The sequence below is a fragment of the Desmodus rotundus genome, chromosome 1 (assembly GCF_022682495.2).
Source record: "Desmodus rotundus isolate HL8 chromosome 1, HLdesRot8A.1, whole genome shotgun sequence".
Classification (NCBI taxonomy): domain Eukaryota; kingdom Metazoa; phylum Chordata; class Mammalia; order Chiroptera; family Phyllostomidae; genus Desmodus; species Desmodus rotundus.
In genome coordinates, this window is record NC_071387.1 from 64,123,406 (window position 1) to 64,149,409 (window position 26,004).

General features: G+C 35.8%; 1 protein-coding gene across 2 annotated transcripts in view; it reads left to right on the forward strand.

Annotated features, from left to right (window-relative positions):
• The window catches only part of CNTLN (centlein), a 268,014-nt gene that overhangs the window by 236,453 nt on the left and 5,557 nt on the right, over window positions 1–26,004 (forward strand). For both annotated transcript variants that reach the window (XM_053924685.1, XM_053924690.1), the window contains exons 24-25: window positions 14,869–15,054; window positions 17,461–17,538. In XM_053924685.1, coding sequence (XP_053780660.1) covers window positions 14,869–15,054; window positions 17,461–17,538 — 264 coding nt within the window. The remainder of the gene's footprint in view (window positions 1–14,868; window positions 15,055–17,460; window positions 17,539–26,004) is intronic.

Below are 26,004 nucleotides of genomic sequence, written 5' to 3' on the forward strand. Positions count from 1 at the left end.
AAAAGTTATGGGTTTGAACCCAGTCAGGGCGCATACGGGAAGCAACTGATCGATGCTCCTCTTCTCTCACATATATGTCTCTCTCTCTCTCTCTCTCTCTTCCCCCGCCAAAAAATTAGTAGACATACTTGGGTGAGGATTAAAAATAAAATGAAAATAATAAAAATAATAATAAAAATAAGTGGGAGAATGACTCTTCTGAAATTACAATGTTCTTTTCTTTTCTTTTAAAATTCTCACCCAGTGACATTCTTACTGTTTTTAGACAGAGAGGAAGGGAGAAACAGAGAGAAACATCAGCATGAGAGAGAAATATCATTTGGTTGCCTCTCATACCTGCCCCAACTGGGAATCAAACCCAGAACCCTTCTGGGAGATCCTCCAACCAACTGAGTCACCCAGTCAGTGCTCTTGCCCTTTTTTAAAGCAATCTTGGATGAGATTAAGCTTCTCATACTACTTTTTTTTTCAGATGGCTTGCATTATTAAAAACTGCATATAGCAGTAGAAATTTACTTAAATATATAAAATGTTTTCAATTTATGTAATCTTTATAAAATGAAGTTAAACTGTGTCCTCCAATGGAATGAAACATCACCAATGTCTCCTTTCCCATATAACCTCACTATTATTTAATGCACACAATTGTACTTGCTGTGTGTGTGTATGTGTATATATATACATACATATATACATATGTGTATGTGTGATATATATATAGATAGGTAGATAGATAGATAGATACATAGATATATATATCAATCACATACAGGTCAGTCCAGAAGGTATCCAGCCATGTAATAGGAAAACTAGGGACATTTATTAAAGATACAAGATACAAGAAATATTGTACATAGGACAATGATACCTCAGTCCCCTTCAAAGTAGGGACCTTGGGACCTCACACAGTTCTCCCAATTGCCATCAGCAGCCCTGTCGTATTTTCCTGGATGTCACTGATGGTCTGAAATCTCTTCCGTTTCAAAGGTGATTTTAGTTTTAGGAAAAGCCAGAAGTCACAGGTTGCCAAATCTGGGCTGTAGGGGGGCTGAGTCACCTGGGTGATTTGATATTTTGCCAAAAAACTTTGCACTTGAGATGTGATGCATGAACGGGCACATTGTTGTGATGAAGCTGCCAATCACCAGTTGCCCATAACTGTGGCCTTCTGAATCATCTGCATAGTTTCAACAGAGAAACTTTGAAGCTTAACACAAAATTTGTTGCAGATTCGTTGCCCTACTTGCTCAGTCATTTTGAATTTGAGGGCTGCACAGTACACATGCTCACTCAGTGGCATCTACCACCCCCCAATGACTAGTACAGTGACGTCATCATTGTTCACAAATGCGCATTCCAGTCCACTCACTTTGGCTGCCAGGTTACATCAATATAGTGTAAACTGTTCTCATTATATTAACAATGGCTGAACTTTTTCTAGACAGACCTCATGTATTAAAGTATATTATTTTATATATTAATATATTAGTTTTTCAAACAAATCTTTTTTGGGGTTATCTCTCTAGATAAGTGAGTAGGTTGGGATCTCTTATGCCCTAGTTGAGACAATCCACTGGTAGAATATTTTCAACCTGTAGTAGAATATTTTCAAGTTCACTTATCCCCTTAGGCATTGACCTTATTTTTAAGATACAACATTCTTGGGCTTAGATATTGGATATAAGATAGCAAATAACTGGATCTTATATATAATGCTGCATCCTTCATTCCTTTAAACTAGGAGCTTATGCCAGTGTTAATAGTGCCCCATTTAGAACAATTCCATTACTTTGTTTCTTTGGAAATCATACACACTTTGGGAGTTTTTTAATTTTAAAAATATCTACAAAATAAATGAATTAATCTCTTTTATCTCTGAACAAAGGTTTTAACTGGTCTAAAACCAAACCAATAATGCTTGACTGAGAAGACCCTAAATGATTGCAGAGTATTAATTTAATTAAATGTAATTTACCTTTTCCAGATTTAAATGTCACTTCTTCCAAATGCTTATCAAATAGTCTCACTCTTTATCTTATGATAAGTACTTGTTGAATATTTTCGGTATTTTATTCATGATGTAAAACTATCTTTATTATTACTTTTAGCTTCATAAACTTTTGCTTTCTTATTTCATTTTCAACTTAGGGTTTTATTTGTTGTATTTTTAGCCAAGATATAAAATATGAAATATATAATTATGATTTTAAATGCTAATGATTTTTTTTCCTAAAATATTCTGTTAATGTGTCCTTACTTAAAAGAATGACTAACCAGCAGTTTTTTAAATAGAAAAAAGTTTATAACTTTTACAACTAAAAGTTTTATGACCTTTATGATCATGTAATTAATATGTGTACCTCTTCTCATGAAGTAGTTTAGCAAGTAGTTTAATCAAATCATTTATTTATATCCATGGATATGAATGATGTTTAATGCTAAAGTATGTGTCTAATCTCTAGTTGTTCAAGAGTAGCATATTGGTCCTTTATATTTTTCAGCAACAATAATATAGTGTATAGATGTCTTAATAGATAATTTCAAGATTGCGGTAGTTTCATGGCTTTTTAATTTGAGAAATGTGTTAAAGATAACAGCTATGGATAAACTAGTTTTATAATTCATTAGGAACTTTTCCACTTCATTTCAGCTTGGTATTTAGATTACCTACATTACAGCCATCTGATTTTATTGCCTCTAAATAGAATGCGTAATATTGGGCCCCAAATTTATTGACTCAAAATCTGAACTGGTGGGGCCCAATAATCTGCATTTAACAAATTAACTAAGAGATTATTATGCAGAATACAGTTTTTCAAACACTGCCTTAAAGTTTTTTATGAATTTAATCTTTATAACAAAGTATCAGTCAGGTGTCTAACAATACCCCGTACCACCGAGGACCTCTAGTGGTAGTTTGACATTCGTTTTTCCTAACTGTGTTTTAGGGCCAATGTGCATTTGATACCGGCACCACTTCCACTGCTTAATCAATTTTTCTAATAAAGAGCCATCAGCAAAGTAATGCCAAAACTGAAACTTTGACAATGGCTGGGTATTTGGTTCTCAGGATGAGATGATATCATTCTTCTCTTCCTTGCACCTGTGGCCCTAGGACTAGTAGACATGCTCAGGAGCCGCCATCCTGGGCAACATACTGTCAGTGACTTTCTACACCTCACTGCGTTACATCTAAGCTCAACACTTTTTTAAATTTAAGACCTTTCATAATTTGACCCTATTCTGCTTAAAACTAATCTTTTACACAGCTCTCTGACTTTCACCCATATGCTCATTGCTGCCTTTGCACAAGTTCTGCTTCTCTATTGACACACCTTTCCCTCTTTGCTCTAAGTCCTTCATATTCAGTTTAGTGCCTTCCGCGTTCATGAATCCCTTCTTTAACTTTGTGGTTAAGAGGTAAAAGCCCTACTCTGCCAGTTTCTGGCTATATTATTGCAGGCAAGTGACTTAATCCTCTGTACCTCAGTCTCCCCGTTTATAGAATGAGTGTAATAATGGAACATACTTGGGATGAGCATTTAAAGAAGTTAACACAGATAAACAAAGCATTGCCTCATATATCACAAGAGCTATCTAAGTGTCAGCTAGTGGTAGTAGTAGTAGTAGTGGTATGGCTCTCGTTTGTCTCCTGAATATTTATTGTATGTACCACATAAATTAACATGTAACTGTGAGTTCAATTTTTCATTTCAAGTACAATAGATTATAGTCAGCGTGAGAGCAGAGACATTGTCATTCATTATTCTCAAAGCACCGACACATAGTAAGTCTCACTAAATTCCTGAAGACTTGACTTTATATCTGCTTCAAGAATAGTACTGGACACTTATTTAATCACTGCTCAGGCTGGAAACTCTTTAGTAAGCATGAAGAATGTACATAGTTCCTACATGGAACATTAGATCACCAGGCCTCATTCTGTGCAGAGCTATTAGGGTACCATGTACTCAAAAGTACTTAATAAATGTTGTTAGTAGTATTAATAGTAATAATGTTTATTCTGGCCCTGTTGTGGAATCTGTGTTCCCTTTAGTCTTTTCATTTATTCATAGGGCACAACAAGATTATAGAAGAGGTGGAGTGGCCATCTGTTCTAGATCTAGTCTTGAATATGGAATTATGCCCTGGAGTAAAATCAAGTACTTTGAGCATCTGGGCTAGATAGATGTGGCAGAATTGAGGCTTTGAATTCTCTTAATAACTGAATAAAACACACAAGGGGAATTTCTAGAAGTATTTGCTCAGTTTGATTGAGCCCTGATATAGGCTTGTTAATGGTCTCGTATGTGAGAGTAATATGCCAAATTTCATCTTCTCAATGGTTTTTGTTAGCTGTGAAATAAATATCAGCCAAAGAACAACATTTAGCCTAAAGCTCAAACCATTCAATTATCAGTATGTACTTGCTTTGGTGAGATTTAGTAAGATGTTTTGGGCGTATAAATTTCCTGCTTCTTCAGTGAAAACATTTGTGGAGCATTATAATTTTATTTTTATATGTACAATTGTTAATACTTTGGCTCACTGATCTGGTCTCTTAAGATTATTTAGTGTCCTTTTCTTCCAAGTTTATTGAGATATAATCACATGAAACATTGCTTTTTAAAGATATATAACATGATGATTTGGTACATGCATACGGGTGTATGTTGAAGTGCTTACCACAATAAGGTTAGCTAACACATCCTTCACCTCACGTGCTTGCCATTTTATTGTTGTAATTATGGTGAGGACGTTTAAACATACTGTCGTTGCAATTTTCAAGTATATAATACAGGGTTTTTAACAACAGTCACTGTGCTTTTTTTTAAGCCCCTGGAAGTATTCTCTTTATGACTGGGAGTTTTTACCCTTTGACCACCATCTCCTCCCCTCCCCCCATCCCCCGCCCCTGGCAAATAAGTTCAGCTTTTTGAGATTCCACATATAAGTGAGATTACATGGTATTGGTCTTTGTCTGATTTACATTAATTAGCATAACTCCCTCAAAGGCCATCTATGTTGTCACAAATGGCTGGATTACTTTCTTTTTTATGACTGAATACTACTTCATTGTATACATGTTCCACATTTTTTAATCTCTCTGTTGGTGGACAGTGAGGTGGTTTCCATATCTTGGCTGTTGTGAATAGTTCTGCAGTGAACATGGGAGTGCAGACATCTCTTTGGAGTCTTGATTTTATTGCCTTTGGACATATACCCAGAGATTAGATTGCTGGATCGTATGGTGGTTCTATTTTTAATTGTTTTGAAGATCCTCCATACTGCTCTTCCTAGAGGCTGCACCTATTTACATTCCAACAGCAGTGCCCAAGGGTTCCCTATTCTCCACATCCTCCTCACCCTCTGTTATCTCTTGTCCATTTGGTACATGGATAGTTCTCCTAACAGGTGTGAGACATTATCTCATTGTGGCTTTGACTTGCATTTCCCCGATGATTAACAAAGTTGAGCATCTTTATGTACTTGTTGGCCATCAGTATGTGTTCATTGAAAAAAATGTCTCTTCAGACCCTTTGCCCATTTGTAAATTGGATTACTTGGGTTTTCGCTATTGGGTAGTGTAAGTTGTACTTAGTTTGAAATCAGGAAGTGCAATGTCTCCAGCTTCATTCTTTTTTAAGACTACTTTGGCTATTTAGGGTTTTTTGTGGTTCCATATAAGTTTTAGAATTGTTTGCTCTATTTCTGTGAAAAATGACATTGGATTTTTTTATAGGGGTTACATTGAATCTATAGATGGCTTTGAGTAGTATGGACATTTCAATAATATTAATTCTTCCGCTCCACTAGCATGGGATATCTTTCCATGTATTTGTGTCTTCTTCGATTTCTTTCATCAATTTCTTACATATCTTTTACTTCTTTGATTAAATTTAGTCCTAAGAGTTCATTGTTTTGGGTACTTTTATAAATGGAATTGTTTTCTTTTTCAGATGTTTTGTTGTTAGCATATAGAAACACAGCTATTTTTTTATATGTTGATTTTGTATTCTGCAATTTTTTTTGAAATTGTTGATCGGTTTTGATAGGTTTTAGGTGAAGTCTTTAGGATTTTCTATATATAAGATCATGTCATGAGCAAAGAAAGACAATTTTACTTCTTTCTTTCTGATTTTGATGCCTTTTATTGTTTTCTTGCCTAATTGATCTGCCTAGGACTTCCAATACTATGTCGAATAAGGGTGGTGAGAGTGGGCATCCTTCTTTTATTCCTGATCTGAAAGGGAAAGCTTTCATCTTTTCACCATCGAGTATAACGTTAGCTTTGGGCTTGTGATATATGGACTTTGTTATGTTGAGGTATGTTCCTTCCACACCCATTATATTGAGAATTTTTATCATGAAATGATCTTGGATTTTGTCCATTGTTTTTTCTGCAGCTATTGAGATGATCATAGAATTTGTATCCTGTATTTTGTTAATATGGTGTATCATGTTTATTGACTTGCGTTTGTTGATCTGTCCATCCTTACATCTCAGGGATAAATCCCACTTGAGCATGGTGTATGATTTTTTTAATGTGTTGTTAAACTTAGTTTGCTAAATATTTTGTTGAGTATGTTCGTATTTATATTCATCAGGGATATGGATCTGTAGTTTCCTTTTCTTGTAGTGCCCTTATCTGGGTTTGGTGTCTGGAGAACGCTGGCCTTATAAGACGAATTTGGGAGTCTTCTCTGTGCTTCAGTTTTTTTGGAAGCATTTGAGGAAGATTGATACTAATTCTTCTTCAAATGTTTGGTAGAATTCATCAGTGAAGTCATCATGTCCTGGGCTTTTCTTTCTTGGGAGGTTTTTGATTGCTGATTCACTCTCTTTACTCATGAATGGTCTGTTTGTATGTTATATTTCTTCATGATTTAGTCTGGATTGGTTGTATGTTCTAAGGATTTATCCATTTCTTCTAGGTTGTCCAGTTTGTTGGTGTATAATTGGCCATAGTAGCCTCTTAATGATTTTTTGTATTTCTTCAGTATCAGTTGTAATCATTTCTTTAATTTCTAAGTTTCTTTGAGTTCTTTATTTATTTCTTATTAAATCTAGCCAAAGCTTATCTATTTTGTTTATCCCTTCAAAAAACTCTCTTAGTTTCATTGATCTTTTCTATTGTCGCTTTTCATCTCTATTTCATTGATTTTCTGTCTGATCTCTGTTATTTTCTTTCTTTTACTAACTTTGGGCTTGGGTTTTTAATTTTTTCTTGTTCCTTAAGGTGAAAAGTTATATTGTTTATTTGAGATCTTTTTGCTTAATGCAGAGTCTCACATGGCAGTGGAGGCCCACGATGGCAGTGGGGCTTAGAGTGTGCAGGAGCCCAGCTGGAGGGGCCAGCTGCAGGTGAGTCCAGGGGTACAGGTCAGTGACAGGAGACAGGGCCAGATCTGGTCCCACAACAGCTCCGGGGGCCTTGGCTGTTGGCGTACAGTCCTGTGGCTACCGGCTCGTACCACAGGCACTCACGTGTCATTGGAAGCCAGTGACAGGAGTCAGGACAGTGGGAAGCAGGTGCTGGAAGGGTTAGCCTCATGCTCACGTGCAGCAATGAGGGTCAACTGTGAGCTCTAGGTTGGCATTTTGCCCCTGTGCAGCGGCAGAGGCCAGGGTGGCTTTCAGTGCAGGTCCTGGGGCCCAGTGGGGTTCAGGGAACAGAGAAAAACTCAGGTATGCAAAATCTCAAGAGAGTCCGTGGTGGCTATCCAGGCCATGAGTTTCTTCTGTGGCAAAAGTTGTTGGGGTCCTCCACAGAGCAGGCCACTGCGAACTCTGGTTGCTCTCGCTGTATGGCAGATATTGGTAGCCCTAGCCCTTCTTCCTTGTTCCAAGCCATCTCTGCACATCTCAGCTCTGCCAGTTTCTGGGTGGAGTGAAACAGAAGTAGGTCCTTTATGCAGTGCCCTGAAAGGCTGGGGGAACTGGTTGCTCACCCCATTCTCCATTTCTTGGCAAAAGGAAATCCCGTCTTGATAATGAACAATGGTGGCCTCGAGGATGGGATGAGGCGGACAAATGAAGCTCCTTCCTTTCCTCTGTGCACAGTTATTCTCAGGTTTTTCCATTGCATTGTTGAAGTTTCTTAAGTGGGTTTCTGAGATGTACTTTTCTACAGGACTTTTTGTATGTGGATAGCTAATTGTTGGTCTTTGTGGCAAGAAGGAGGCTGGATCTTGTACTCCACTATTTTAGTGACATCACTTCTTAATTATAATTTATAAGCATTTCTTGTATATGTGTATGTTTATTTTTTCTTTATTATATTTTTCCATTACCACTTACCAGTATTCCCCTTATATCCCCTTCCCCCAGCAATTACCACACTGTTGTCCATATCCATGAGTCCTTTTTCCTTTTTGCTCAATCCCTCCACCCCCAACCCTCCCCCCTCACCAGCAGTTTTATAATACAATCAAATTTTAATTAACTCCATCCTGTTATATAAAAAAGGTAAATGACAGCTATTTTAAAAGTTCTTAATAAAAATACATTACTTTAAGTGGGTAAACTTTAAGGTATGCAGTATAAAAATATTATGTCTCAATAAATCTAGTTAAAAAGCTGTTTTTAAAAATGACAGACCAAAAACATAGAAGGAAAACTGGGCTCCCAAACTTATGAAGCTGTTATGTAACCTCGGAATGCTTATGCTTGGACTTTTACGGAAAAATGAAATAAAATTCCACCCTATTTGGTTACTTTATTTGTGACCATTGTAACAGCAATCAAACTTGCGTCTTACCTGATGTAGGAGCTAGGAGATAGCCACCAGAAATCTGCATTAAGCATCGCTTTTTATGTGCAACACTAGAAGAGTTTCCATTATAGTCAGGAATGAGGCACAGATGCTCCTTCATTGCTACTGTCGATACTTGCTCTGCAGGGTTAGAAAATGCAAAGAAACAAGAAAAATACATAATTACGGGAATGTATACAATCAAACTGATTATCAATGACATGTTTACATACCTTGAAAATCCAAGAGAATAAAATTGTACACTAGTAAAACTACCAGATAATTCAACACATTCAAAACAAGGTCAACATGCAAAATAAAGTCGTCTTTACAAATGATGTTTTAAAATGTTATTTTTAAATTTCTATTTGTAATAATAATAACTATTAAATACTGAGGAGTAAATATTTCAAGAAATGAAGAAACTTATAAAGCAGATGATAAAACACTGAAAGACATTTAAAAAATCCTAAATAACTGGGGAGATACACTGTTTTTCTGGGTGGGAAGAATCAATATTGCAAATGTGAGAATTAATTCCAAAATTAATCTAAATGTCAGTGCAGTCCAGATATAGATAAACTGATTCCAAAACATAAGTAAGAGAAAAGGGATGAATGTGGCTGGAGAAGGAGAAGAATGGGCAGGGAGAGAAGGATTTCCCTTAATGAACATCAAAACATACTACAAAGCTGTAGTAAGTAAAACTGTGACTATTGCAGACACAGGCACATAGAGTTTCGGGACAGAATACAGTTCCACCGTTTTACAATCCCAATAAGACTGCACAAGTGTTCCCGTATCTCCGTGTTCTTGCCAACACTTGCTGTTTTCTGTTTTTTAAATAGTAGCCATCCTAATGCGTGTGAGGTGATATCTTGGGGGTTTTTTTAAATTAATTAATTTTTTATTCAGTTACAATTGTCTGCATTTTCTCTCCATCCCTCCACCTCACCCCAGCCAGTCCCACCTCCCTCCCCACCTCTTGTTTTGATTTACGTTTCTCTGATAAGACATGATTCTTTACATAGGAAATCCTAAAGATTTATAAAACTAGTCTTGACAAGAGAGTTTAGCCATTTCATGGGATACAATGTCACAGTACAAAAAATCAAATGTACTTTTATATTTTAGCAGTAAACAATTGGAAAATGAAATAAAAAATTTCCAATTTATAAGAGCATCAAAAAATAAAATTCTTAAAAATAAATTCAAGAAACACATGTAAGCCACGAGTATTGGAAAGAATTTGGAGACTGGAGATTTTCATCCATTGTTAGTGATGCCAGATTTTGGGGAAAACTGCAGAAGTTTGTGATAAATAAGACATTCACATACTGTATGACTCAGCAATTCTAGGTATTTACTCAGAAATGAAAACGTGTGTACACACATACACACGATATGTGTTATCAGGAATATTTATTGCCATCTTATTCATAAATGTCAAGAACTGGAAACAGACCAGGTATCCGTCTACAACTCAGCATTGCAATTATATAATAAAATACAACTCAGCAATAAAAAGAAATGAACTACTTACACATATAACAATGTAGATGAATCTCAAAAACATTATAAGTGAAAGAATCCAAACACAAAATACAGTAACACATACTCTGTGATTATATTTACATGAATTTATAGAACAGGCAAAACTAATCTATAGAGAAAAAGAATACCAGAGAGTGGTTGCCTCTTGAGGCTAGGGGTTGGCTACTGATTAGGAAGAGACACAGCGAACTTTCTAGAGTGATGGAAATGTATTTACTTTGATCTGGGTGTGGGTACCCCATGTTTTTATTGTCAAGGCTCATAAAACTATGCAATTAAGACTGATGAATCTCACTGCGTATAATTTTTATCTCAAGAAGTAGTAAAGAGGACTGTAAATATTGATCTTTAGCTAATGGTGTGAGTGCTGAATGGTTTAGGGGAGAACTAAACAGGTATCTGCAAATTCCTTTGAAATGCATGAACACAGCTATTGGCTCAATGGGTGGATAGACAGATACGTGATAAAGTAAGTATAGCAAGAGCTAACTGTACTATATAAGTAGTGGGTACATGGTTGTGCACTATACATTCCTTTAAAGTTTTCTGCAGGTTTGAAATTTTTCATAATAAAAGATTAGAGAAAATGCACTTTGAAGAATTTTGACTTGATTTGGACAGGTAAAATCATTTCTCCCCTTCTCTCCCTTGGAACCATACAATAGATATGGAGAATGAGAAACAAAAATTCAACTCCTTTCTCCAGCAAACCTAGGTCACAACTAAAACTCTGTACTCTGAAATACATGGAAGAGCAGCCCAAACCAGGCAAGACTGAAGACATGCAAAGGCAGCAGGAATAAGGCACCAAAGGGAGAATACTTAGGTGCCGCAGACCTCTGGAAGATCAAGCAAAAATATACTCTTGGAAGAGGAAGGTCCCATGAGGAGCAAACTCTGAGTCCTCTGTTGGCAACAGTGGAACGGATCTGCTATGATTCGTGATAGGAGTTTCCTAGAACTGGTTTGTTTTCAACGAGAAGAGAAGGCAGGGCTTAAGGAAGAATCATACAAATGAGGCTTATCTGTAGGAGGCAGCTTTCTCATAGCATCCAAACACAGAGATTCCTTACTTTCTAAAAAAAAACACACACACAAAAAAACCCTCATTAATAGAATTCATCAGAAAAAATTAAATTCATCTGAAAAAATTTTACCAGTCTGGAACATAGCATAGGCCCCTATGCTGTGTAACTTTCCTCCGATAGGTGGTCCAGGAAAAACTTTTCTTCTTCAAAAAAGCATCCTGAAAATGAAGCAATACAGTATCTCTACAAATATAGTAGAATAAAAATGGTGGAAATAAATAGAAAAAGTAAATGGCAGGAAAAGGAGTTTCACCATTGATAAGTTGCCACAAACCATATTCATACTTTGGTGTGAATTATAGATATTAATGAAATAATTTCCTCTTAAAAGCACTTGTTTCAGGGGGAAGTAAATGTAATAATTTAGGTAAAAGATGGTGAGACATAGGAGTAGACGAAAGCAAGTTAGCAGACAAAAGCAAAGAAGAGAAAATGAAATTATCTCAGGAAAATATATATTGCTGGTTATATATGTGTGTGAATTAATATGTTGAAATTATTTAATTAAAAGAGAAAGCACATTCAGATTCACAAAACAATATGAATGACTTTAAAACACCAGAATCAAAAGGAGTCAGGTAAAAGAGTATATGGTGTATGAGGATTCATTTATAGGACATCTAGAACAAGCAAATTCAATATAAGATGATATAAATCACAACAGTTGCTGTCTGTATGGGGGAGGAATTGCCTAGGAAAAGGTTAATTGCAGGGAAACTTCTGGAGCATGAAGATGTTCTGGATCCTGAGGAAGGTGGTGGCTACAGAGTTGCAGGTCGCCGTCAGATCTTGCTAATAAACTAAATCCTTACAATGTGCGATAGATGCTAAGCCCAGTTCAGACAACTGCTACCACACCAGTGAAGAGCAGATGAATTCAATCTCATTAAAACTACTACAGCACATGGAAAGAGAAAGATCCTTTTAAATTTTCGGAAGATTACACAAAATTAAAACCACTCAATGTCACATTAATATAGAACTCCTAGATAGAATATTAGCAAATAGAATTTTTCAGCACAACAAAAAATAATCACAGCAAGTGGAGTTTATTCCAGAAATGCAAATATAATTTGATACTATGAGAATTATTAATAATTCTATTAATAGATTTATGATTAAAAATCATGTTAGCTTATATAGATGTTAAAATGGATTTAAGACAATTTGATATTCATTGTATAAGAAATAAAAGTAAAATGAGTAAGTAGTTAACTGCATTAAGCTATATATTATGTATTAATATATTAAAATATATGTCTCAATGTATTAAAATATGTCTCGCAATTCAAAAGTTGGCATAGTATTTTCTAGGAAGTAGACAGACTGCCATTAAAATGAGGAACAAGTGAAGTATGTCCATTAATATTACTATGTAATATTATTCAGGAGAAACTTAATAACCAATACAACAAGAAAAAAAAGAAATAAGAAGTATAAAATTTGGAAATTAGGAGACAACATTATCAATGTTTTCAGATATGACTCAATTTCTAGAAATGAGCTGAAAATCTCCTGCAACAAATAAGAAACTTCAGTAAGCTAAATATACTTAAGGATCTTTATATATGCAAACAATAATCATTATTAGAAGCAGCCTCCCCAAAGTAAAATGCCTAAGAATAAACTAGATCTATAGAGAGAAAACCTGAAAATGATCCTCAGAAACAAATAAAGACATAAACAACTGGAAGGGAATACCATGGTGTTTGATTAGGAAGACCAAACATCCTAAAATATTAACATGATCCAAATAAAATTTAACATGATTCAAATAAAATTGCCAGTGAGATTTTTTTTAAGACAATGAAATCTAGACAATCTGAATTTCATATGGAAAACCAAACAAGCAAAAATTACCGAGAAAAAAATCTTAAAAAGAAGGGTAGTAAGAAGGTGAAGGCCCTACCAGATGTTAACATTCATTATAAAGTCTCACTAGTTATAATGTATTATAAAGCATTACTAATAAAAAGAGAGGTGGAATAGAATAGAAAGTCCAGAAACTGACCTAAACACATACGAATTCAGTTAGGAAAAGATGGACCTTTTAATGAGTGGTAGTGGGACAAGTAAGTATGATTTTATATAATAATTTTCCAAATGATTACTAACAGATAAAAATATTAAAACTGAAAAACAAAATCTTAAGGGTAGCAGAAAAGACATGGTTAGAAATTATGTTTGTATCTTATTATGGATAATGCTTATTAAAGTATCACAGTGATTTCAAAGGTAAGAAAGGAAAAGACTCACTGAGTACTTAAAAAATTAAAAATATTTTTCCCTTGGCATAAAACACTGTAATTACTGTCAAAAGGAAATACAAAGTATTAAAAACTTTAGATGTACACAATATATAATTTCCCTAAAATATAAAGAATTCCTATAAATCACTAAAAAAAATAGAAAATGTGACAAAGAAAGATAATTCCCTCTTAAGGCTGATGCTCAACTTTGTTTTTAATGAGAGACATGAAACTTAAAAACACAGTGAAACAACACACTGCACTGAGGTTCCAGACTGGTGTCCTGCTAATGGGATGGAGAAAGAGGCACTTTCATACAGCCTCTGTGGAGGTATTAACATGGAGAATCAAGAAACAGCTTTCAAAATTGTTGTTATACACATCCTTTGGTCCAACGGTTTCACTTCTATTGATACATCCTAGAGTTGCAAACTATATATATGAGCACCATTATTTATTGCAACATTGCTTGAACTGTCAAAAAACCCAAAATCATTCCAAACATCTAGCTGTTCTGCTCTCAGCTCACAAAGCTAGGCAGGGCTCTGCCCCTCAGATTAAAGGCCTTTTTTTTCTTATGCACACAGAGGCATGGTATGGGCCAGCATTTATAAACTTCTCAAGGAGAGGACTTAAAGGCTTTTGTGAAGCAATCCTAGATATTTATTGTTTTTTAAATCCTGTGTTGTCCTTCCCACACGTAATTTAATTGCACCATTACCCAACTTGTCTTCAAGTTCTTCTAAAGCATTTCTAATCCAGTTTAATAAAATACAAACAACTCTCTTTCTGCAGGCGTAATTCAGCAGTTTGTTTAATAATTAAATGAATTATGTAGCTGAACTGTTACAACTAATATATCCACATTTAGAAATAAATAGAACTGACTCCTGGCATCAGCTCAGCTGGTGGGAGTAGCTCTGCTCTGGTACGATGGAAAGCCCGCCTGCTGCAGCATTCGCCAACCAGGAGAGCCGTGGGTGTGTCTGAAAGAGGGGTTGGAGACCTTTGGTTATTCCAGCCAGTTAGTTAAATGGTCATTTAAGAAAGCTTTTACTGAATACTGACAATAAATAAAGAACAATCCACTATGTTCCCAATAAATAAAATCACAGTATTCCTAATAAAAGATTTGCTAGTATCTTCACATTATGATGTTATAAGTGCTTTATCTTCATGTTTTACTTTCACATGAGCCCACATTCTTTCTAATATGTTACAGGCTTTGGTCAAAGAGTTACAGGTTGATGTCCATACAATGAGGCGACAAATCAGAGAGCTTAAAAAAATGCAAAGAAATAAGGATGCTCATAAAACCTCAACTCATAAAGCCCAGACCTTGGCAGCTTCTATCCTGAACATTTCACAATCAGATCTAGAGGAAATATTGGACACAGAAGATGAGGTGGTAAGGTCCTTTAAATATTTATTAATGAAGGGCTTTTTGCACACTGAATTTAAATGCATATCTTTATCGTTTTAGAACTCTTATAATTTTATCATTGAGATAATATTGATGAAAGTAAGAATATTAATACACCAACAAAAGATACATCAAGAGTATTAACCAACTCAAAAACCTTCAGAGAAATTTAAATGTGCAACATGGAAAAAAAGCCAGTATTTATAACCTTTAGAACTACTTGGTTATTATTCATGTTTGTTATCATTCCCTGTCTGCCCCATTTTCCTTATTAATCATATATCTTGTAAGCTAGTATTTTTGATTAAGCCAGTTTGAATGGATTTAGTTAAGCTGGGTCACCACTGATTTGAGGATTCCTTCCTCATGCGTGAGATTTGAAAAAGGAGTAAATCTAGTGGCTTTCCTAACTAAATTCAAAATTTTGTTGATCAAGTTATGTAAAAATATATTTATTCTTTTAAACTGGGTAAAACACTCCTATCTGACTGAATTTATGTGCATATAAGTCTTCAGTAGCATCACTGTAGCTCCTGGGAAGGACACTGCATTTTGACATAGTTATTACTTCATGAACAGCAGAATCTCATCCTGTACACAGTCTCCTGTGAAATTTGTGGGCGATACTCAATCCTATTCCACTGTTAAATCTCTGAAATGTAATACATTAATGTTCAAATTTTCATTGGTTGGAAAATTAAAGAGTTGATGGCACCAGCAGATTTCCAATAAATACTTGCTCAGCAAATAAAGAAAACAATAGCCTTAAATGTTTGATTGAGACACACTTCAGTCCTCCATCAGCTTCTCAAAGAACTTCAGTAGAGTGGAGCTACAACTTGCAAAGATTTTTAAGCTGCCAAGAATTCTTGGAACAGAGATCAGAGGAATCCTGCAGAGATTATTTTGGTCCTGCGGGTGAATAGGATGGTGAGTTATCAGTTTCCTTTCCTCAGCACCTATCCACAATGTCGGTGGCTTTCTACTAAATTCTGAACTTTGACGTACAGAACATTATCAGAGATAGTATCGAATATAAGACACAGAGGAAACAGTATCTCTGGCAAAGGTGTTATCTATACCTTATGATAGACATTAATTACCTAACAAAAGTTAAGGTTAAGGACTTTGCTGTTACCTAGGAACTTTAAAACAAGAAGATTTAGCAAAACCCCTTGTGCATGTGTGCACGCACATGTGAACACACACAGACACATCTTCTGAGAGACAGGACCCTCGCCTTTGTGTGATGTCAAAAGATGCCCTCTTTTACAAGGTAGGAAAAACCACCCCCTCTGATTGGACAAATTTAAAAAGGATCTCTTTATAGTGCCAAAGAGTAGACGACACACCCCTGTGAAGAAATGGCACCCCCACCTCTGGGAGATGCAGTCTGGAGCCGAGCACACAGCCCTGCAGCACGCACAGCACACAAGCTGGCATGGAAGTCCTGCAGGAAGAAAAAGGGCTCTAGGAGAAACACATCACTCTGAGAAGGATCGGCACACCTCGTTATATTTACTAGATAGAATTACAGGTCAGAGCCTGTTTAGACTGATCCCGGCATCTGTCAGAGGTCGAAAGAGTTGAGTGTCTTACAAGCAGAGTCCAGACTGCCTGACTTATGTTCTTTAAGCTATACATCAAACTCTAGTGAATTCATGTAAAAAATTGTGATAACCTACATGAAGTGCCTGGTCTGATACCTGGCACACTGTAAATTTCAACAAATGTTAGTTTCCCAAACCCTTCCTTTTTGAAAAGTCCATTTTTGGTAAGCTAATCATGAGTTTAGTAAAGAATCAACTGGACATGTGAATAAATTATACTTTCAGAAATATTTTACCTTGATAATTAGTTGTTGAGAACATTTAGTGTCTCCCGACACGAAAGTTGGAGTGTCTGTCCACTGGAGAGCTGAAGCAAACGGCCATCTTCATGCACAGAGCCGTGCCCCACTCTATTGTGTTGGTGATTGTAACAGTTACTCTCTAGTTCTCTGTTGACGAGTCCCATTCTGATTAAAGATTTCCTTGTCTTACCAGGGTCACTTATGAATGATTCTTTCATACAGTTCCATCCTATTTTTCACTTTAAGTACTTTGACTTTCACCTCAGTCCCTACCTTAAAGTCCACCGTGAAGGCAGAAATAAAATATCCTAGGATTACACTGTGGTTGTAGAAGTATAGCTTTATCTTCCACATGTATGTAAATATTTGTAAATTAAATGTTAAAGAACATGGATTTAAATATTCTCTACTAAAAGACCGGGCTGCTCTTTGTTGAGTCCATTTTCACCAATATCTCCCTAGATTTGCTCAATAACTAATAGTATGATTAACTTCATTTAAATGCATGTAACACCAGTGTTTGTATTTTCCTCCTTCAGGAACTTGAAAGGACAAAGCTAGATGCTGAAAATGATAAGGAATGGCTGTTGTACGTTCAGAAACTTCTTGAAGGACAGGTATTTCATTTTCTACTGCATATATGAAAACTTCTAGATAAGAATTCCAAGCCTTACATTTTCACTAGGCGTCTTAACTTTCTGTAAACGCACATTTACTTCGGTTCGGTATAGAAGTATTCCAGTAGGTAGACCGGAAAGTTAACCCTCTATTTGTACTTCTAGACTTAACAAATGAAGCGAATACCTTGGGAAGGAGCCAACATGGATCTTAGCAAATGCATTAATTAAATTATTGAGTCAACCTCTACGCTTGCTAGACTGGAAAAGAATCCATTCTCTCAGCTCTCTTAGGAAAAGAGATTCTTTATTATGTGTCTTTAAAGTTAGTTGTTGATACGGACACCTGAGGAGTTCATGGGTTTCAGTGACCTTTTACTATGGACCTGTTTCCAGTCAATTCATGTTTTCCTCACAGCCAGACAGCTGTTTATTACTGTGTCTTCCCGCATTCTCTACAATATTTTCTACTGAGACCTCGAGCAGCTTGTTAGTGGGAAGTAAATATTGATTTGGCATCCTGTCAATGCAGAAAGAATGAAAAAATTTCCACCAGAGGCCCCTCAAACATTTTCCTATCGACATTTTCTGGGCCGAGTGGAGAGCTGCATAGAGGATGACAAGGCCAAGACGAGTGGAACTCCCTGAGGGGTCTATTGAGACTGCTGCTGTGACCTGTGTGATACTTTTTCTTCCCTTTCAAGTATTTTTTTAATACCCATATAGTCTGCTGGGATGTGCCCCTCTTGTAAGTGATCAAGGGCAGTTTATTGGCAGGTGCGAGCCCTGCTTTTCTGGTCTGCCAGCTTTTGTTTTGACATCACTGACAGCATGCGGGGTATTCTAAAACTTTTTCATAATCGTTTTTTCATTCAACCTAATTGTTTATTTTAAAAATGAACTGGAATAAAAATGGCTAAACCATGTTTCTCAAAATAGCAAAAAAATCATTATTGTACTGTGAGTTACGGAAAGTCGTAAATGTTTCTGTATGAAGATTAAAAAAATAAAAGCTGATACTAAATGAAAATTATTTCACATTTATATTAACAAATAGAGGTATCTATGCTTTTGAAAGAGCCAAGAGTAAGTAAATAATATATGAACTATCCATATTTTTAGTATCAGTTTTATATATAAATTTTGAACAGCATCGGGAATCACTTCATTAGTAATAGAAGGTGATGGGCAATCTTTTTCTTAAAGTTGTTCCATTGCAGACGTGCAGGTACTAAACACAGCTTTCTGCAGTGACGCCTTGCTTTTGAGAAGAAATGCCACTTCTTAATCATACTGCATGCCCAGCACCGGCGCCAGCACCCAGGCCAGTGCCTGGCAGATCAAAGGAGTTCAGTAATGATTCTTTAAGGGTTTTTTTCAGCTGAAATAATAACAACAAACTTTTTAATGACTTTTTTAAATGTTTAACTTATGCAAATGATCTTTCAATAAGGGAATTTTATCATCAGTTATGAGCATTAAAATAACAAATTCATATGTAGAGATCTTTATAACATTTTGCAAAAGCTATATTGACACCAGCCCTGGTTTTTGTTGACTGACACGTGTGGTCGCACACACACGCACACACACACAGTCTACATGATCGGGATGTATGCTCGTTCTGGCCAGTGAGCGTAAAAAAATATCCTGTTGAAAATGGCATTAGACTGCTTAATACTGTAGTTTGATATAGTGCCTTTTTGTGCCACTGAGCCTGGACTCGAATATAATTGCCTGGCAGTATTGATTTAATTGCCCAGGTTTATTTGTGGACTCCTAATTATTGACGGGAGGTAAATTTAATCGAGCAGCCTTTATGAACGCTGGGAAGCCGCTGCTGTGGCTGCTACTCGTAATGAACCGCGGCATGTGCCTTCAGACCATTCTTCAAGCTAATTTTATTCCGCTGTGACAGTCTGATAACATTTAAAAAGTTAAAGACTTTTTATTTTTATTACTGACATAGGTGGTTTTGCTGATGTCTTTGAATTTTGTGGGAAAAAAAATAGAAACTTCATTGGTTGCACTTGAATGTCACTTTATATTAATTATGCCCAAGGGGAAGAAATCTATAAAATGGAAAACATCCCTTTTTTCTAGCCTACTTTTCTTCTCTCTCAATTCCAGTGTTTATATTTGCCCTGACTTTAGAAAAGGGTTCCTTTGTCCCCAGTTTTTGTAGAGTCTCAGTTAGGCTCACAGGACTGTGTGGGCAAAGTGTAAGTATGTGCGCGCACACACGTTACTTCACTTACGGCAGACAGCTTTGCGTCGCTGACTTTACAGTGTCTTCAAGCTGTGAGGTCACTGTGTACACTCCCTAAAATAAATGCTAAATAATTCAGTGTTGTTATGTGATTATTAAAATATTTTGAAGGTAAAATTTTAGAAAAACTTTCCTTTTCTGTCCTCCCTCTGGGTTGAGTGCTTTCTGTCAGCAATGTTTAACCAGTGTGCCACGAGAATTCTTAGAACCCGCAATACCTATTTAGTCAGGGGCACTGACTTCCTTTCTCTTAGATTGTCAAGTTAAAAAAGGACAGTGATAGCTCTCTGGTGTGAATGCCCTGTCCTGAACCTTAAGTATATAGATCACATAATAGAGTCGCATCTTACTGGTCACAGTGCATTATACGGTTGATTGGTTAATTCCTAGTACCAGAAATCCTTATAAACAACTATAGGCACCTGATTTTTTTTTAAAGTCACTTTGGAGTAATAAGGGTAAGTAATTACTGTTCTCTTATTTTTTTGTAATTTAATCAAAAGTATACCTATATTTTTTGCCAGATGGGCAAAAATATATTTTTGGGTGTGCTGCAGGATTTTAGTGATTAGTTTACGTGTGCCTTGAGATGAAAAAGGTTGAGAGTCACTTCTTTATGTAATAGAATTCTGAGATCATAGGATTTTATCTGGTATTGTGGTTTTATCTTTTGTGTAAGAGTTGGGCCACAGAACTTTTTTCTGTTAAACAAACTTTTCTCTGCATTCATTTGTTGAAATTTTATATTGATAAAATATTAAGTGTAAAATTAAAAATACTGTTCTGCTATGTGGCAATGTGGGACTGCACAATAATATAATACCTACTGCTACTGTTAGCCAGAAGTGCCTGAGAACTAAAAGGTCTAAAACATTAAATTACCTATATTTAATATAGAATACAAATATATGTCCTCATTATTTCAAGTACTTCTAATGCAGTTGGTACTTTTATCTACTTGATCTTTATCTGACCTTACCCTTTATCCCCACAGATTTCTAGTAATAAGAATCACACTGAAAAATATTCCTAATATCTACTTTTATTTTATATGGCATAGCTGCCTTATAATTTCTTTGAACATGTTTTCTTGTATTAATTTCTCTTTTTACGTTAATATGTTTTTTAAAACTTACAATTTATGACAGAGGAGAAAAAGCAAATTAATGACTATGATAGGATGGGAGGACCCCCCAAATTAGTTGTTCTGTTTTGTTTTTTAGTTTAGTGAATTGGAGAAAAACCAGACACAGGAAATATGGACCTACACAAAAGTATAAAAGCTTTTGAGTAAGAAAAGGATGTACTCAGGGTTGTGCTTTGGGAAAATACATGAGATCAGTGTGTAAGATGGTTTGGAGGGAGAAGAGACTGCAAGCAAGAAAGCAGTCAAGGCAAAGGGCAATGAGGTCCGGGATATGCCCTAGCCATAGAAATAGGATGGATGGATAGATGTGATCCTCATTATAGTGACTGAATCAATAGCAGTACTGAGATTAGATGAAGGGATTAGAAAGCAGAAACCAGAGATGGTTAAGCTTAATACCCTACATGTTGAGGAAGAAGATGATAACTTTAAGAGTGTTAGCAATTAAAAGAGGTAGATCAGATTTGGTAGGAAGGAGATGTTAATAATTGAAGGCATAGAAAATTTGTAGGTATGTTTCGTTAACAATAATCAAGGACTTGCAATTTGCCATTAATTCAGCCCAGCCTTCTTTATGTCTTATCTCAGTGAAATTTAACTATTTAAGAACACATTTCAAACTTTTACAACTCAACAACAAAGAGAAAATGATTTGAATAGACATATCTACAAGAAGATATACAAATAGCCAATAAGCATATGAGAGGATTTTCAACATTATTAGGCATTAGGAAGATGCAAAACAAAAACCAAAATGAGATATATACTTAATACCTAGTAAGATGGCTATAATAAAGAAGACAGACAATAACCTGTGTTGACAAGGATGTGGAGAAATTAGAACCCCCATATGTTGCTGATGGGGATGTGAAAGGGTGCCACTTCTGTGGAAGACAGTCTGGCAGTTTCTCAAAAAGTTCAAGATAGAGATTACATGACCTAGCAGTTCAACCCCTAGGTAATTACCCAAGAGAAGTGAAAACATATATACGTACAAAAACTTCTACATGAATGATCACAGCAGCATTAATTGTAATAGCTTAATAGTGGAAGACAACCAAAGGTCAATCAACCGGTGAATGGGTGAACAAAATGTGGTATGTGCATACATGGAATACCATTCAGCCATAAAATGGAATGAAGAACTGATGCATGCATTTTATAACATGCAAAACTTTGCAAATGTTATGCTAAGTGACAGAAACCATACTCAAAAGGCTACAAATATTATGACTTCCTTCATATGAAATATCCAGAATAGTCAAATATATCAAGACGGAAAGTAAAATATGGTTGCCAGGGAGGCAGGAGATGGAGAATGGCAGCTCCTGGATACAGGGTTCTGAAATTAGATAGTGATGATGGTCCCACAACCTTACAGATATACTAAAGCCAATGAATTATATATTTAAAAATAGTGAATTATGTGTTATGTGAATTATATCTCCATTCAAAAACTGAATTCCTTAATATGAGATATATTGAAAGAGAAATAAATGGAATACATTTAAAAGTAAATTTCACCCTACAAACAAAATTCCTGGACTGGATGGCTTCAGAGTTGAAGTTGACCAAACATTCAAAGAAAAATTAATACCTTGCCTCCACAAACTGTTCCAATAAATTCAAGAGGAGGAAGACTCCCAAGCTCATTTTACAAGGCCAACATTATCCTGATTCCAAAACCAGATAAAGACACTACAAAGAAAGAAAACTATAGGCCAAATCCCTGATGAGCATAGATGCAAAAACCCTCAACAAAATATTAGCAAATTGAATTCAACAAAACATTAAAAAGATCATATACTGTGATCAAGTGAGATTTATTCTCAAGATGCAAGGATGGTTCAATATTGGCGAATCAATTAATGCAATACACCATATAAATAATATGAGGGAATAAAATCATATCATCATATCAATAATGCAGAAAAGACATTTTGCAAAGTCTAGAACCTAGCCCTGGCTGGTGTGGCTCAGTGGATTGAGCACCAGCCTTCGAATCAAAGGGTCGCCAGTTCATTTCCCAGTCAGGGCACATGCCTGGGTTGCAGGCCAGGTTCTCAGTAGGGGGTGTGTGAGAGGCAAAGACACATTGATGTTGCTCTCCCTTTTTGTCCCTCCCTTCCCCTCTCTAAAAATAAATAAATAAAATCAATTAAAAAATCCAGAACCCACTTATTAAGATTCTCAGCAAAGTGGGAATAGAAGGAATATACCTCAACATAATAAAGGCCATATATAGCAAATCCATAGCTAATTTCATACTCAACAGGGAAAAACTAAAGTTCTTTAAGATCAGGAACAAGACAGGGATGCCCACTTTCACCATTCTTATTCAACATAATACTGGAAATCATAGCCACAGCAAGCAGACAAGAGGAAGAAATAAAAAGGTTTTCAAATTGGAAAGAAAGAGATAAGACTGTCATTATTTGCAGATGACATGGTAGTACATATAGAGAAGCCTAAAGATTCCACAAACAACTACAAGAACTGGTAAATGAATTCAGTAAAGTAGCAGGATACAAAATAAATCATCAGAAATCAGTTGCATTTTTAGACACCAATAATGAACTATCAGAAAGGGAACTAAGAAAAATGCCATTAAAAATTGCCTCCAAAAATAAAATAAAATACCTAGGAATAAATTTAAAGAAGGAGGTAAAGAACTTTTACTCAGAAAATCGTAAGACATTGAAGAAGATACAAATAAATGGAAGCATATACCATGCTCATGGATAGGAAGAATTAACATTGTTAAAATATCCGTACTACCCAAAGCAACCTATAGATTGACATAATTTCTATCAATATACCAATGGTGTTTCTTACAGAACTAGAACAAATAATCCAAAAATTTTAATGGGAACACAAAAGACCCTGAATAGTGACAGCAATCTTGAGAGAGAAGAAAGTTGGAGGTATCACATTACTTGATATAAAAAAAATACTACAAGGATATAGTAATTAAAACATCATGATGCTGGCATAAAATAGACACATAAATCAATGGAACAGAGTATAGAGTACAGAAATAAACCCATGCCTTTATGGCCAATTAATATTTGACAAAGGAGGCAAGAACATACAATGGCATAAAGACAATGTATTCAGTAAATGGTAATGAAAAATTGGACACATAATTGAAAAAAAAAAGAAACTAGATCAATTTCTTACACCACGCACAAGAATACAAAGTGGATTAAAGACTTGAAACCATAAAACTCCTATCAGAAAACATAGGCAGTCAAATCTCTGACATTTCTCTTAGCAATATTTTTCTGATGAATTTCCCCAGGCAAGGGAAACAAGCAACAAAACGACGTGGGACTACGTCAAACTAAAAAGGCTTTGCACAGCAAAGGAAACCATCAACAAAACAAAAGGACAGCCTACTGAATGGGAGAAAATATTTGCCAATGACACATCCAGTAAGGAGTTAATTTCCAAAATTTATAAAGAACTCAGACAACACCAAAACAAACAAGCCAGTTAAAAAGTGGGCAGAGGACCTACCGTATTTTTTGGACCATAAGATGCACCTAGGTTTTAGAGGAGGAAAATAGGAAAAAAATTTTGAAGCAAAAAATGTGATAAAATATTTAATAACATAAATAACATCAGCGAGCCAAGGAGGCTATATTCGGACTATAAGACACACCCCCATTTTCCTCCCAAATTTTTGGGGAAAGTGCATCTTATAGTCCGAAAAATACGGTAAATACATACTTTTCCAAAGAGGACATACAGATGGCCGATAGACATATGTAAAGATGCTCAACATCACTAATCATCAGAGAAATGCAAATTAAAACTACATGGAGTTATCACTTCACACCTGTCAGAATGGCTATAATCAGTAAAACAACAAAAAAAAACAAGTGTTGGTGAGGATGTAGAGAAATGGAAACCCCTGTGCGCTGTTGGTGGGAATGCAGACTGATTCAGCCACTGTGGAAAACATTGTGGAGGTTCCTCAAAAAATTAAAAATGGAACTGCCTTACGATCCAGAGATTGCACTTCTGGGAATGTATCTGAAGAAGCCCAAAACACTAATTCAAAAGAATATATGTATCCCTGTGTTTATTGCAGTGTTACTTACAATAGCCATGCTATGGAAGCAGCCCAGGTGCCCCTCGGTACATGACTGGATAATAAAAACCTGTGGTACATTTACACAGTGGGATACTGCTCGGCCTTTAAAAAAGAATGAAATCTTATCATTTCAGACAGTATGGATGGACCTACAGGGTATTACTCTAGGTGAAATAAGTCAGAGAAGGACAAATACCATGTGATCTCACTTAAAAGTGAAACTACTAAACAAAATAGAAACAGACTTAGAGAAGAGACTGCAGGATGCCAGGAGAGAAGTGTTGTGGGGCTGGGTGAACAATGTGAAGGGATTAGAAGTACTAATTGGTGACTATATAGTCGTGGGGATATGAAGTGCGGCACAGGGAATGTGGTCAGAAATACTGTAATAACTGTGCACGGTGCCAGGTTGGTACCTGAAATATCAGGGGCCACTCTGTAAAGTATATAATTATTGACCACTATGCTTACACCTGAGACCAATACAAAATGATGTTGAATACAAACTGTAACTGAAAAAAAATTTTTAAGTCATTTCAATAAAGATCTTGTATTACATATAATATGTCCCCAGCATTAGAAAAGATTGCCTTAAGTGCATTTTCACTTGAATTTATTTTTACTGGCCATAACTAAAACTAAATGAGATACTTTATTTCAGTTGACATATGAACAGATGTTTCTGTATTTTACTATAATAGATACTATCTCCTAATGTATCCAGATAAGGAGTCAGTTATTTATGAATAATACTGCGTACTTTGTACTTGGGAATTTATAAAGGCGATGGGCAGAATTAGTGGAGATAAAGCGGAACTGAGTGTGTGGAACCACTAAAAACTGGATTGAGTGCGTACTGCGCGGCACGCGTTGTCAGGCTGGGGTGCACAGCCGTGAGCAAGGCAGACAATTCACTGCCCTCAAAGAGCTTCCTTGTCTGAGGGGGAAGAT